The sequence below is a fragment of the Heptranchias perlo genome, chromosome 37, assembly GCF_035084215.1.
Source record: "Heptranchias perlo isolate sHepPer1 chromosome 37, sHepPer1.hap1, whole genome shotgun sequence".
Lineage (NCBI taxonomy): Eukaryota > Metazoa > Chordata > Chondrichthyes > Hexanchiformes > Hexanchidae > Heptranchias > Heptranchias perlo.
The window spans coordinates 3857083-3871600 of NC_090361.1; the positions used below are offsets into that span (position 1 = coordinate 3857083).

At 49.4% G+C, this 14518-nt stretch overlaps 1 protein-coding gene across 2 annotated transcripts in view; it reads right to left on the reverse strand.

Moving 5' to 3' along the window:
* Positions 1 to 3016: 3016 nt before the first annotated feature.
* The window catches only part of LOC137304408 (transitional endoplasmic reticulum ATPase-like), a 33043-nt gene continuing 21541 nt past the window's right edge, over positions 3017 to 14518 (reverse strand). For both annotated transcript variants that reach the window (XM_067972988.1, XM_067972989.1), the window contains exons 12-18: positions 13954 to 14076; positions 13242 to 13454; positions 11405 to 11583; positions 9954 to 10083; positions 9060 to 9218; positions 7730 to 7881; positions 3017 to 5545 (exon numbers count right to left, since the gene is read on the reverse strand). In XM_067972988.1, coding sequence (XP_067829089.1) covers positions 5446 to 5545; positions 7730 to 7881; positions 9060 to 9218; positions 9954 to 10083; positions 11405 to 11583; positions 13242 to 13454; positions 13954 to 14076 — 1056 coding nt within the window. In that variant the 3' untranslated portion in view covers positions 3017 to 5445. The remainder of the gene's footprint in view (positions 5546 to 7729; positions 7882 to 9059; positions 9219 to 9953; positions 10084 to 11404; positions 11584 to 13241; positions 13455 to 13953; positions 14077 to 14518) is intronic.

The following is a 14518-nucleotide window of genomic DNA, read 5'->3' on the forward strand; positions in this document are numbered from 1 at the left end:
TGGGGAGGGGTGGGGGTGGTGTGAGGGGTGAGGGGGTTGGGGGAGGGGGTGGGGGAGGGGTGGGGGTGGTGTGAGGGGGGAGGGGGTTGGGGGAGGGGGTGGGGGTTGGGGAGGGGGTGGGGGTTGGGGAGGGGTGGGGGGTGGGGGTGGTGTGAGGGGGGTGGGGGTGGTGTGAGGGGGGAGGGGGTGGTGTGAGGGGGTGGGGGTTGGGGAGGGGTGGGGGGTGGGGGTGGTGTGAGGGGTGAGGGGGTGGGGGTTGAGGGAGGGGGTGGGGGTTGGGGAGGGGTGGGGGGTTGGGGAGGGGTGGGGGGTGGGGGTGGTGTGAGGGGGGTGGGGGTGGTGTGAGGGGGGAGGGGGTGGTGTGAGGGGGGAGGGGGTGGTGTGAGGGGGTGGGGGTTGGGGAGGGGTGGGGGGTGGGGGTGGTGTGAGGGGTGAGGGGGTGGGGGTTGAGGGAGGGGTGGGGGTGGGGCAGTGTTTAGTCAGGATGCTCCAGCCATCATGGTGTGTGGGACAGGCTTGATGGACCTGCTGGTCTTCACCTGCCCGTCAATTCCACCTGTCCGTACTCAATTTGCTTTCGCTGTTGCTCCTCAGCCCTGATCATGAACATGTAGAAACCCATCCACTATGCCATCCAGATCTCTTTCTCACTCAGCGGTGTCGATTTTAACTCCTGGCCGGCCACTCATTCTGACGGTGAAGAGGTGGCCGTGATTTTGAGGCCCTGGCCTCATTCGAATTTGGCAGGCAAGCTGTGGACGCCAAACACGGGTCCTGATGCAGCTCGCCGCTCTTGGGTGAAATGACCCAAATGAAAATCAGCCACAACAGACTTTGGTTCCGAACCCAGCATGGTACAAACATGCTTGGCGTTAACCCTACCCTTGGCGTTAACCCTACCCACATGCATAACACAACGCTTATCTGCCAGACGCAGGCCCGTTCCCCATCGAATCTAGCTTTGCTTGTAACCTTTCGTTCTCCTCAAGCGTTCTAACTACTACAAATCTCCGCGTCACCTGCGCCCTTGCAGAAAGTAACCCCTATGCTTTCACCCGGAACATCGATTCAGATCATGAAGAATAACAGTCCCAGCCCTGATCCCTGCGGGACTCCCCTCGTGAATGGTCAGAGTCAACACCATTAATGACAACCCTTGATTTATGAAAATGCAACCAATTCCTATCCAACCCAGATTCTGCCCTCCAATCCCACAGGTCTGTAATCTATTGTGCTGTACCTTGTCCAAAGCCTTTTGAAAATCCAAATTATACGATGCCTACAGGTCTACCTTCATCTACCAACCTAGAAACCGCCTCGAAGAATTCAATCCGGTTGGTAAGACATGGCCTTTTCCAGAAGCCATGATGTGAGTCCCTAATAATCCCATTACATCAAGTTACATTGAAATTACAGCACAGAAATAGGCCATTCGGCCCAACCGGTCTTTGCCGGTGTTTATGCTCCACACGAGCCTCCTCCCTCCCTACTTCATCTCTCCCTATCAGCATATCCTTCTATTCCTTTCTCCATTATGTGTTGATCGAGCTTCCCCTAAAATGTATCTATGTTATTCGCCTCAACTACTCCTTATGGTAGCAAGTTCCACATTCTCACCACTCTCTGGATAAAGAAGTTTCTCCTGAATTCCCTATTGGATTAATTAGCGATTAATTATGACCTCTAGTTTTGGACACCCCCACAAGTGGAAACATTTTCTCCACGTAAACCCTTTCATAATTTTAAAGACCTCTATCAGGTCACCCCTCAGCCTTCTCTTTTCTCGAGAGCCTTTCTCTGTCAAAACGCTCGTACTGTCTAACTTCTAACTTACTTTGCGTCCCTGATGTTTGAAATGGATGAAGCAATCAATAACCACCAGCTGAACCCTGGGATCAGATTGTAGCCTTGAGCTCGCTGATACCTTTTGTAATAAATAACCTTCCACTTCAGTACAGTCTGTGCTGGGCTGTGGGTGGGGTAAACAACACTGACATTATAATATGGTTACAACTTCAAACATGAACATGAATGAAACCGGTAATGTGTAGCCACAGATAGATTTCTGTTAGGTAAGGGTATCAAGGGATATGGAGCAAAGGCAGGAAAATAGGGTTGAGGTAATCAGCCATGATCTAATTGAATGGTGGAACAAGCTAGAGGGGCTGAATGGCCTGCTCCTGTTCCTATAGTGGACACATTTTGTCAAGTCCTCTTTATAACCTTAAATACCTCAATCTTGAAATATTAGAATGTAAAAATATAAATGTACAATGATCAGGTACAGTAGCCTAATGGTTATGGTACTGGATTAACAAACTAGATGGTTATGAGTTCAAATCCCACATTGTGAATTGGTAATTTTCAGGCCGACACCAGAAAAAATGACCGTGAAAAGCTGCCAGATTGTCATAAAAACTGGTTCACTGATGTCCTTCGGGGAAGGGAACCTGCTGTCCTTGCCTGGTCGGGGCCTACATGCAACTCCAATCCCATACTGCACCGTTAACTCTTAAAGCCCACAGGGCAACTAGGGATGGGCAATTAAAACTGTCTCACCAGTGTCGCCTCCATCCCGAGAATGAATAGAAACAAAGGAGGGAAAGATGCCGGACTGCAGCCATATCTCAATTGGGCACGGAGTTTCAGGACACCAGGTCTGCGGCCCACTTGGTCTCCCCGTCATTAATTCTGGTCAAATTGAAGTCACGAACTGTAAGGCTGAAAGTTAAGGGGTTTATAAATCACAAGGTGACTGTCGCCCCTTGAAATAATCCAGGATATTATTTCGAATATAAGCTGTCAAATTTATTGTCTCTGTGCTGTCTGTCAGCTTGTCCAAGAGCTGAAACGTCCTCCAATTAAACGTTGGGACGACATCAGTGAGAGGGAGCGTCTAGAGTCACAAATTTTGCTCCTGCAGATTGTCACATCATCTGAAGCCCAGTTACGTTATAACCTGGGCGTCCATTATCTACGACAAACTCTTATATCTTAGAACCACAAAAAACCCTCCTTTAGGTTTCACCAGAGTACTTTTATTGAGTGCTTTTTGAAGTAAAATTCAGTATCTTTAGTCCTTTTACATCAAAAGCTTTCTCTTTGACACGTCTCAGCGAGATGTGATTTATAGTCTTTATATATGTTTTATAAATGTGTACAACTTCATCTCATAACCCAAAATGAAACCACAAGAAACGCAAACTTCAAATGATATCACAGAGAGGTCTAATAAAATTCTCAGACGTCATTATATGGACCATTTTGACTGAAAGGTCATTTAACAGTTTGCAAGCCAGAATCTCCATGCAGTCAATTCGGTGCTTGTTGGGATGGGGATGGGAGGGGAAGAGGGAGGAGAGGGGAGATATACCAATCGTCAGTAAAGTCTATCCTTAATTTTTGGGAGGTCACTGTTTGCAAACTGATCAAAAACGGAATTATGAAAATTATGGACTCCCTAATTACTGTCCTGTGGAGCTTCAGTCTTTCAAGATTCTTCTGTGGGGAGATAGAGCTGCTTCAAATAGACATTATATAGTTGGCTCAGGTCTTGCTGGAACGGGACATCCCGCGACGAGCCCCGTTAGTTAGACCTTTACCCTTCCCCTTCAGCTCGAAAATGTTCTGCCCTCTAAGTTGCTGGAAGTGCGAGCTGTTAACAGGGGGGCAACAGTGCACCTGGGACCTTGGTGAACAACGGGACCAACAGCCTATCTCCTTAAACAATGAGATTTAAGGATTGTGGAAGAAAGAGAGGAACGACGGAGAAGGGAATCGGGTGAATTAGAGTCAATCAGGTACAGAAAGAGAAATGAAGAGAGGGAAAGAAAGATTGGATTAAGAGAGAGAGAAAAGAAACATAGAAAGGAAAAGTGTTAGAAAAAAAATTTAAAAATTAAAAAATCTCTAACAATTTGCTACCTGCAGGGATGAGAGCCCACAGTTTCAATTGTTCCCTGTCTGGGCCGGAGAGATTGAATGGCAATGCAGAAACATAAATCTCATTAAAAAGGTCCTTACGCTGTTAAGTACTAGCCCTAGCTTTCTGCGGCGAGTTTAATTGGCAATTAATGCACAAATGCAGCAATGCCATGAAACTCAGGGGGAGGCTGAGGGCGAGCTGCCGTTTCTCGCGAAGCTAACGGCAGGGGCGGCGCAAATCGTCCTGCGACTTGTGGCGATTCGCAACTCACGGGGAATCTCTTCCTCGCTTCAGGTGGCTGGACGATTTGCACATTGATAACTCGGAGTGCCGTTAAACTCACCGTTATTTTGGCAGCAAGTTCTGGGCCAATGTTACACCTCTCTAACCAGAAGAACCATGCGAAGGCAGGTTATTGCCTCAATGAGCTGCCACCGTCTCAACAGTAGATCGAGCAGCAAAGCATTTTAAACCCGTCAGGGCTTGGGGTCCAAACTTGTCGCATCTGGGGAGATTGGAGGGCGGGGGCCGTATAAATTTTAAATTCCTGTTGCCATTCATTTGCTTTTGTATCTTGAGTTTCTGGTACAGGTCTTGCTGCTCTGATTTAGGATTCATCCGTCAATGAGGCGACCGCACCAAGAACAGCCCCTTCCAAACCTCCAGGCCCAAGTCAGACAAACCAGTGAATAAGAACTATAAGGACTGATAGACGGAGTTTCTTGGGCTTTGAGAGTTGGATTGCCAGGTCTCGGATTCTGCATGTAACCCTGTCTCCTTGTATCAATCTTTTCCCTGTTTCGCCCCTACTAACTTATACTGGGCTATTGTTCCACAGACTCCAGCTTCCTTCCTTCAATGTGGGAGCTCAGGCAACGATGGGCTGTTCGACAGCGGGAGGCATCATCGTCTTGCCCTTAGCCGACGCCCACAGGTGCACTTTGCAGGAATGACTGGGGAGGGATCAGGAGCAGGACTGACTTTTCCCATTCCTGATCCCAAAGGGCACAGAGGCCATTGGTGAGGAGCCCCAACTGTTTCCCTAGCTGAGATGAGCCTCCACGTTGTAAAATACAGAAATACCTCAAAAAAAATTCTCCTTCCTTTTGGAAACCAAACATTTTACGTTTTAGGGATTTAGCCGTACTGTAAAAGACCAAACTGTCCAGTCCTAATCCGGATGGGTGGCAGCCTTAGTGTACAGGGGTGAACACACACACACACGCACGCACACTCACACATGCATGCACACATGCACAGTACCCAAGGTGAGTTAGCGGTCATGTTTACTCGCTGTATACTGTACAAAGCACTGAGCTATGAACTGTTAATCAAACATATGCATTGGAACACAGGTCACAAAGCTGTAGCAGTACTCAAGAGTCCAAACTGCCGCAAATAATGTACTGCCTTCCCGCAAAGCTCAAGGTAGCAGTTCTGTCCTTGACGATTTGTAAGGTGCAGGGTAGGCAGCTTTTCTCCAACTCATGACCTGTGATCTTTGACCTTTGACATGCCGCTCAGTTGTAGAGATCGTCATCTCCCTCTTCACGATACAAATTCCCTCCACTCCCTCCATCACTGCCTCCCTGCTCACTGTTCTGACTGCCAGACGGAAACCTGGAAATAAAGAGAGAGTTACTCGTGGGACTTGGGAAAGAGTTTTCACTTGATGTCCATGACATAATGACATAGCCCCATCAGCGAGTCTGATTCAGAAACTTCCTGTTTAAAAACTTCTCCACTTACCCCTGTTCTGAAGGCAGCGGCCACTACCGCAACTACACTTGGCAAGAAAAAAGTAATTCATTGGTTGTAACGCGCTTTTGGACGTCCTGAGGTCGGGAAAGGCACTATATAAATGCAAGTTCTTTCTTTTCCTTCAGGGCACGGATTCCATAATCAGGAGCCGGTGTGGGAAATGGCTGAGCACCATCGGCTCAGTCGGTGGCATTCTCGTCTGAGTTTAAAGGTCGTGGGTTCAAGTCCCACGCCAGAGATTTGAGCACAAAATGCAGGCTGACACTTACCCAGTGCTGTACTGAGGGAGTGCTGCACTGTCTGAGGTGCCGTCTTTTGGATGAGACATTAAACCGAGGCCCCGTCTGCCCTGTTAGGTGGACGTAAAAGATCCCATGGCACTATTTCGAAGACGAGCAGGGGAGTTCTCCCCGGTGTCCTGGCCAATATTTATCCCTCAACCAACACCTAAAACAGACTATCTGTTCATTATCACATTGCAGTTTGTGGGATCTTGCTGTGCGCAAATTAGCTGCCGTGTTTCTACATTACAACAGTGACTGCACTTCAAAAGTACTTCATTGGCTGTAAAGCGCTTTGGGACACCTGGAGGTCGTGAAAGGCGCTATATAAATTCTTTCTTTCCTTCTTGTGTAGGAGTCTAGACAATGAATATTTGACTGTGTAGGGCATCACAGTCCTATTACTCCGTATCAGCAAACATGCACTTCCAGCAAGCATCACCGAGCGGAGATTGGGAACAGGAGCCCAAGCTGATATGCCGCCTCCCTCCACCAGGGAAACTGAGACCAGCTGCTGCATCATCACTGCCCTGGCTGAGGTCGGACAGCTCAACACTAACCCAGCAGTGGGGAAAGAGCAGGGGAGTGGAACTAATTGGATAGCTGTTTCAAACAGCTGGCACGGGCACGATGGGCTGAATGGCCTCATTGTGCGCTTTATCATTCTATGATTCCAGGAAGCCAGCACATCACAAACAACCATCGCCACACGGGGAAACTTGTTATTTGGGTGTCACTGAGGGTGTGTCGCGCTGAGGAATGGAACACTTTCCCATTTCACCATCATCGTTGCCAAGCGTAACCAGGTCAGGTTAGATGTGCAGTAAAGTCACTGTGCTCGGCTCCAACAATCTACCTCAGCCCCAACTTTGGAAGAGCTCCAGTCCGACATCTTCCATTTCCCGCACCAGCCATCCTTACGGTCTTCCCTGAGCGATGAGCGTACCAGGCCCGTTTCATGAGCACAAGTTCACGAGAAACTGGGTTGAGGCTGCCCAGACTCAAGGGGGTCATCCTGACTTTGGGCGACAGTGTAACACGGGAGATATCGGGTCATTGCTGCATGTGGGAGTGATTCTGGCAGACATGTAAGGTGTTAAATACCAATGCAGGTCTATCAGGAAATTACAATACATGTCAGGCACAATTATCAACAAAAATATCGAAAGAATGGTTGCTTTTCTCCACAATTAGTGACTGAATCACAAAATGACATTTTCAAACTTCACATATTTCAAAGCCACGCATTCCCATGATTTGATCACCCTCATCCGTGTGTTCAAATCCCTCCATGGCCCTCGCCCCCCCTCCCTATCTCTGTAACCTCCTCCAGCCCTACAACCCTCCGAGATCTCTGCGCTCCTCCAATTCTGGCCTCTTGCGCATCCCTGAATTCCATCGCTCCACCATTGGCGGCCGTGCCTTCAGCTGCCTAGGCCCTAAGCTCCGGAATTCCCTCCCTAAACCTCTCCGCCTCTCTCTCTCCTCCTTTAAGACGCTCCTTAAAACCTACCTCTTTGACCGAGCTTTTGGTCACCTGTCCTAATATCTCCTTACGTGGCTCGGTGTCAAATTTTGTTTAATAACGCACCTTGGGACGTTTTACTACGTTAAAGGCGCAATTTAAATGCAAGTTGCTGTTAGTAGTGTGCTGCCGTTAACTACGCAGAGAGAGGGGCATCTCGCTAAGGAAGTTCCCGCTGTGGACAAGGAAGGGCCTTCCACACAGACCTACAACGCGCCCCTGATATTAAAGAGAGACCTGAAGTTTCCGAAGCCTCGGCTCTGCTGCAGCGTCTGGGCGAACATTTCGTATTTCCTGATGTCATTGTCACTGACTGACCGTCGGCCAAACCTCATGGCCTCCTCGAAATGGTCGCGACGGATTTCGGGAACTGGATCGTAGTCATCTTCCTGTAAAAAAAACCGCAGAAACGTGGAAGCGGAATTCCAACAAATAAAAGACCAACACAGCAGGGGGGAAAGATCAGAGGGGCAACAGGGGTGGGAGTGGGTCGGATGGGGGAATGTTCAATTTTATAAAATGGCCTTTGGCTTAACATCAGCAAATTGAAGAACTGCCAGCTTTAACTCACAAGCCCACGTTACTCTATCGAAAGTTTTTATCGGCCCAGATTTTTCCGGAGTGGAGCACCTCGCGGAGGGCCCCGTTAGTTAGACATTTTCCCTCACCCTCCAGCTCGGAAGTTTATTTGCGCCGCAAATTGCCGTAAATCTCGGGCTGATGTTGACGCAGCGAGGGCAATGGGACATCTGGGACCTTGGTGAACGAACGGGGCCAACTGTCTATCTCCTCAACCAAGGAGGCATAAGGATAGAGAAAGAAACAGAGGAAGGACGGAGAAGGTGATGGGATGAATTGGCAACTCATTGGTGTAACTCTTCCTCGCCTCAAATTGCTGGACGATTTACAGACTAATAACAGTGAGCGCCATTAACTCGCTGTTATTTTCCCAGAAAATTCTGCGCCAATATAACTTAAAGGGGGATAACATTAGCAGAGGCTGGTTGAGGTCAAAATGTTTGAAACAATTTATAGCTAACTTACTTATCTCCCAGTTGTCTCCCCTCCTCTCCTGGTCCCTGCTGGGTGGGGATTTCATCGCTCCACCATTGGCGGCCGTGCCTTCAGCTGCCTGGGGCCTGCACTCCGGAATTCCCTCCCTAAACCACTTCGCCTCTCTCTCCTCCTTAAAGACGCTCCTTAAAACCTACCTCTTTGACCGAGCTTTTGGTCACCTGTCCTAATATCTCCTTATGGGGCTCGGTGTCAAATTCTGTCTGATAATCGCTCCTGTGAAGCGCCTTGGGACGTTTTACTACGTTAAAGGCGCTATATAAATGCAAGTTGTTGTTGTTGAGGCTCCTTATTCACCTCAGCCCGTGCTCATCTCCACAAATGCCGTCAGTGATGCTTGGACCCCCAAATGTAAATATCAAATGGCAGCGGAGGTTAGGATTCGGACTCAGATGTTTATATCAGAGGCCCCCCCCCAAAAAATGCTCTCGCCTGGCAACGATGGGGTAATTTCCTTTCCGAGGTTTCTGCAGGGACGTGTGATGTCACTTACCATGGCTGCGTCTGGGTTGTTTTGATGCTCCTGCTCCCGTTTAATCTCTGCTTCGATTGCCTCTCGGATCGCAAGCTTGCAAGCACGCTGGCAAATCTCAGTCAGGTCAGCACCAGAGAAGCCGTGGGTTATTTTGGCCAGATACACCAAGTCAACGTTCTGAGGACCAAAGGAAGAGCCGGGGAGGTGAACATCACGTTTTCCCACAACCTGTCCGCCAGGGAACTGAACCACTACTAGATTGTAATGACCTCAATCCCTTCGAGAGCTTCTCCGGCCAAACCTGTCCGGAACCTGAGTGTGTTTCCTAGTTCAGTTCTTGTTTCGACCAGCAAAGTGCTCGGACTTCCCCCACACCGCGCTCCTGCTCTGGGACAACCGCAGGTCTCGCTCCCTTGGAGACGTTTGGGAGCTAACCTGGACACTCTATCATAGTCCAACGGGTAACTGGTGACGTAGCACGAGCAGAAGTCTGAGAACAGCTCCCGTCCTACCTTGTACTGTTGGTTGGAGGTGCGGGGGGGGGGGAGTGGGGGGAGGGGGAAGAGGGAGTTGTTGTACTGGTCAAATAGATGGCGGGAGGGGGAAGAGGGAGTTGTTGTACTGGTCAAATAGATGGGGGAGGGGGAAGAGGGAGTTGTTGTACTGGTCAAATAGATGGGGGAGGGGGAAGAGGGAGTTGTTGTACTGGTCAAATAGATGGGGGAGGGGGAAGAGGGAGTTGTTGTACTGGTCAAATAGATGGGGGAGGGGGAAGAGGAGTTGTTGTACTTACCATATCCCTTGTCCTTTTTCTCCAAACATATCATAACCCACTGTTAGTTTCAATGTCTTTACCCGCGAACTTATTCCATATAATCTATTACCCAGTGCCTGACTTCCTCATCTCCTCACCTTCGCTATTGGTGACTTCCTCAGGTTGGCCTTCAAAATGGAGACTCTTGATTTCTCATCGGGGAGTGGGATATAAATCAGCTGATCCAGGCGCCCCGGACGCAAGATGGCGGGATCGATGATATCTGGTCTGTAAACAAACAAGTCAATTGAGTCAAGCAATAATTTATACATTTTGAAGTGTAGTCACTCTTGTAATACAGGAAAGGTAGCAGCAAGGTCCCACAAACAGCAATGTGATAATGACCAGATAATCGGTTTTTAGTGATGTTGGTTGAGGGATAAATATTGGGCCAGGACCCCGGGGAGAACTCCCCCCTGCTCTTCTTCCAATAGTGGCCATGGGATCTTTTGCGCCCACCTGAGAGGGCAGACAGGGCCTCGGTTTAAGGTCTTATCTGAAAGGCGGCACCTCTGACAGTGCAGCACTCCCTCAGTACTGCACTGGGAGCGTCAGCCTGGATTATGTGCTCAGAGTCTCTGGAGTGGGACTCCGAACCCATGAGCTACTAACTCAGAGGCGAGAGTGCTGCCCACTGAGCCATGGCTGACATCTCAGGGATGCCTGAAAAATGGGCCTGACTAATTTAGCAGCGGCCCCAGCACCTGCGCAGACTGGGCGCTGGCCGTCCCTCCGCTAAACTGGTCAACCTCGAGCCTGCTTTACACCCAAACAACGGGCACAACTCATAGCTATGGCACAGTGAGTCAGACCTTGTCACCACCCCAACATCCCCACAGGCAAAATATCGAGTCAAAGTCACGGATAGGGAGCAGTATCGGGAAACCCTGGGTAATTTACACTCCTCCACGGATCCAAAGGAACTGAGTCCAATTCTAGCACCCATACCATTACCTGGCCGTGACCAGGTCACTACGTACAGACCAGAGACTGGACATGAGGCTTTCCTGGTCTGAATGGGCAGCGTGTCGTACTGGGCAGCACTTTCACCAACTAAGTTGGCTCAGGTTTTCTTATCCTGCTCCCTCTGTCCTATTATTACAGTAGAAGCCTCTTGATGGGAAGACTTTTTTTTTTAAAAAAAGCATTCATTCCCAGTTCTGGTGTAGGAAGCACTTGGATCACAGGCTGAGTTTTGGGTCAGGAGTACAGCTTGAAGAGGCAGCATCCTGACCGACTGCCCCTGAACTTTCTGCTTTCATCGCTGCACCCGTCTGTGGGGAGTCGGAGGCCCCGTCTGCGGGGAGTCGGGGGCCCCGTCTGCGGGGAGTCGGGGGCCCCGTCTGCGGGGAGTCGGGGGCCCCGTCTGCGGGGAGTCGGGGGCCCCGTCTGCGGGGAGTCGGGGGCCCCGTCTGCGGGGAGTCGGGGGCCCCGTCTGCGGGGAGTCGGGGGCCCCGTCTGCGGGGAGTCGGGGGCCCCGTCTGCGGGGAGTCGGAGGCCCCGTCTGTGGGGAGTGGGAGCCCCGTCTGTGGGTCCTGTGTTGATCTACCTGTTTGTGGCTCCAATTATAAACACATTCTTCTTGTCTGACATGCCGTCCATTTCCGTGAGGATCTGGTTGATAACTCGGTCGGCGGCCCCTCCACCATCACCGGCATTCCCTCCACGAGACTTGGCGATGGAGTCGAGCTCATCGAAGAACAAGATACAGGGGGCGGCCTGTCGCGCCTTAAAAACAGCAACAGACAATCAGAACACGAGGCTTCAGCGCAAAAGACTAGATTGGGAACAACACAGAACCAGGTTTTCATTGACTGACGTTCGGTCGGCCTTGGTACAGTGTCAGGTGTGCAGTGATTGTGTTACTGGGCTAGTAATTCAGCAGGACCTGTGTTCAAACCTCCACCATGGCAGATTGAGAATTTGAATTCAGTTCATAAAAATTTGGAAATAAAAATAAGGACCTCATATCAGCTGTCGGATTGTCATAAAAACCCAACTGGTTTCACTAATGTCCCTTTCGGGAAGGAAACCTGCCGTCCTTCCCCGGTCTGGGCCTATATGTGACTCCAGTCCCACCACCAATGGTGGTTGACTCTTAACTGACCTCTGAAAGTTGCCCAGCGAGCCACTCTGGGCAACTAGGGATGGGCAATAAATGCCAGCGATGCCCACATCCCGAGAATGAGTTAAATTTTAAAGAAGACATCACGCGCACTTTGCTACGTTTGATTTCGAATTACTGCTTAAACACAAAGATGTTGAAGGCTAGCAGAGCTCCTTTTAGTGGCCTGACGGAGATTCTGCGAGTGATACCAGGCCTGCCGGGGTTTCGTTTCCTCTGGCAGTGTAACATGTCCGTGCAGAGTTCCTTTGTGGGCTATTAACACATTGTCGTTTCCCCTACCTTCGCGCTCTCCCCCCGTGGAGAACAGTGTGAAGTAGTGGGAGGATTCACAGGCTGATTAACAGTGGCCATAACCATCTTTTTACCGGCCGATGGGGGGGTGGGGGAGGCAGGCGGGGGGCGGGGCGGAGGGGGTTAGTCTAATAAGGCGGGAGGGTAAATCCCATTAACACTCACAAATATACATAAATGATACACATGTTTCACTTCCATTTACACACACATGCACACAAGTACCATTAACACAAGGAGGCATATTACACATATGCAGATACTGCATAAGAATATACATACCACATAAACAAACCACATATACATCAAACGTATGCACAGGCATAGCCATAGATGCACATATATTGCTCACACTCCCACATGTACTGGATACACATACAAAATCATGTGCACCACAATAGAGTATACATCTGTCACATGCGCATGTAATCACACAAACAATTATCAGAAATATATAGAATCAAAGAATCGTACAGCTTAGAAGGAGGCGATTCGGCCCATCGTGTCTGTGCCGGCTCTTTGAAAGAGCTATCCAATTAGTCCCATTCCCCTGCTCTTTCCCCATAGCCCTGCACATTTTTCACCTTCAAGTATTTATCCAATTCCCTTTTGAAAGTTATTACTGAATCTGCTTCCACCGCCCTTTCAGGCAGCGCATTCCAGATCATAACAACTCGCTGCGTAAAAATAATTTCTTCCCATCTCCCCTCTGGCTCTTTTGCCAATTACCTTAAATCTGTGTCCTCTGGTTACCGACCCTCCTGCCAATGGAAACAGTTTCTCCTTATTTATTTATCAAAACCACTCATGATTTTGAACACCTCGATTAAATCACCCCGTAACCTTCTGTGCTCTAAGGAGAACAATCCCAGCTCCTCCGATCTACAAGTACATATATCTCGAACCTCTCACACAGCCAACGTTCTTGTGATTATATCAATAAACCAACGATGAAATAACCTCCTACCTTGTCAAACACATCCCTGACGTTGGCCTCCGACTCCCCAAACCACATCGTAAGCAGTTCCGGCCCTTTGATGGAGACAAAGTTAGCCTGACATTCACAGGCAATGGCCTTGGCGAGCAGCGTCTTCCCGCAGCCTGGGGGGCCGTAGAACAGAACTCCACGGGAGGGAGTCATGCCGAACTTTAAAAACTTATCTGGATATTCCACTGGGTACTGCGGAGAGACGAAGGACGAAAATATTGGATCGTGTTCCTATCCTATCCTATCCCGCACCTTAAACTCGTACAAGTCAAAACCGTGCCCAAATTCCCACTTATCACCCCACCCACTGTACCACTGAACCCGGGCAAGAAGGTCCCAATCGAGGGGGGCACCCACTCTGGATTACTTTTCTTCTCCTTCATTTTGGATTCAACCAATATTTTCACAAACTACTTGGAAACGCGACTAACTCCTCTTTTAAATAATTGGCCTAAAAAAATACCTGAAAGTAATAAAACCCTCACAGTTCAGAGTGCAGCAGTTTGTGGTTATGGTATTACGCACGCAATCTACAGATGTGAGTTCAAATCCCGCTACAGAAACAGTTTCTCCTTATTTACTCTTATCAAAACCCTTCTTTTGCGAAGCAGAACCGTGAAAATTTCAACCGTTGACTTGGGATGTTTTTTTTGGCTTGTTGTTATTTTTTAGGGTTTTTTTTTACACGGACCTGCACCAGCTCCTGGAGTTCGCGTTTCACCTCATCCAGGCCTCCGATGTCTTCCCATGTTACCGTCGGCACCTCCACCACCGTCTCCCGCAGGGCGGACGGGTTACTCTGGCCCAGAGCCCACTGGAACACAGATAGAAGCAGACAACAGGAGGCTGAGCACCACTGTGAAGAAGCACCAGTAACTGCAGGCCCTTCCTCCCAATCAAAGCCGCCCCGTTATATTTGCAGACCATGCTTGCGTTTCTTTTCTTTTCAATTTCACCCCCTGCCCCCCGCCCCAGCCCCCCCTCCCACCCGTACCTCCCCTTTCTCATGAATCTTACTCAGTAAAGTTTTCAAATGGGCCATATTTTGCCGTCAAGGCTAATGGCGCTCTCGCCGTTATTTATGGGTAAAGGGCGCAGTAACTTCAGGCGAGGGGCAGATGCGCGGTTAAATGCACATATCCAAAAGTCGCTGTACGGGTGACTTCGCGAAAACGGCATCTCGCCGTCTGCCTGCCCGTTGAAATGCATTCAATGGCGTGAAGTTGCTGTGTTTGGGCGTTGCATAACGAACTAAA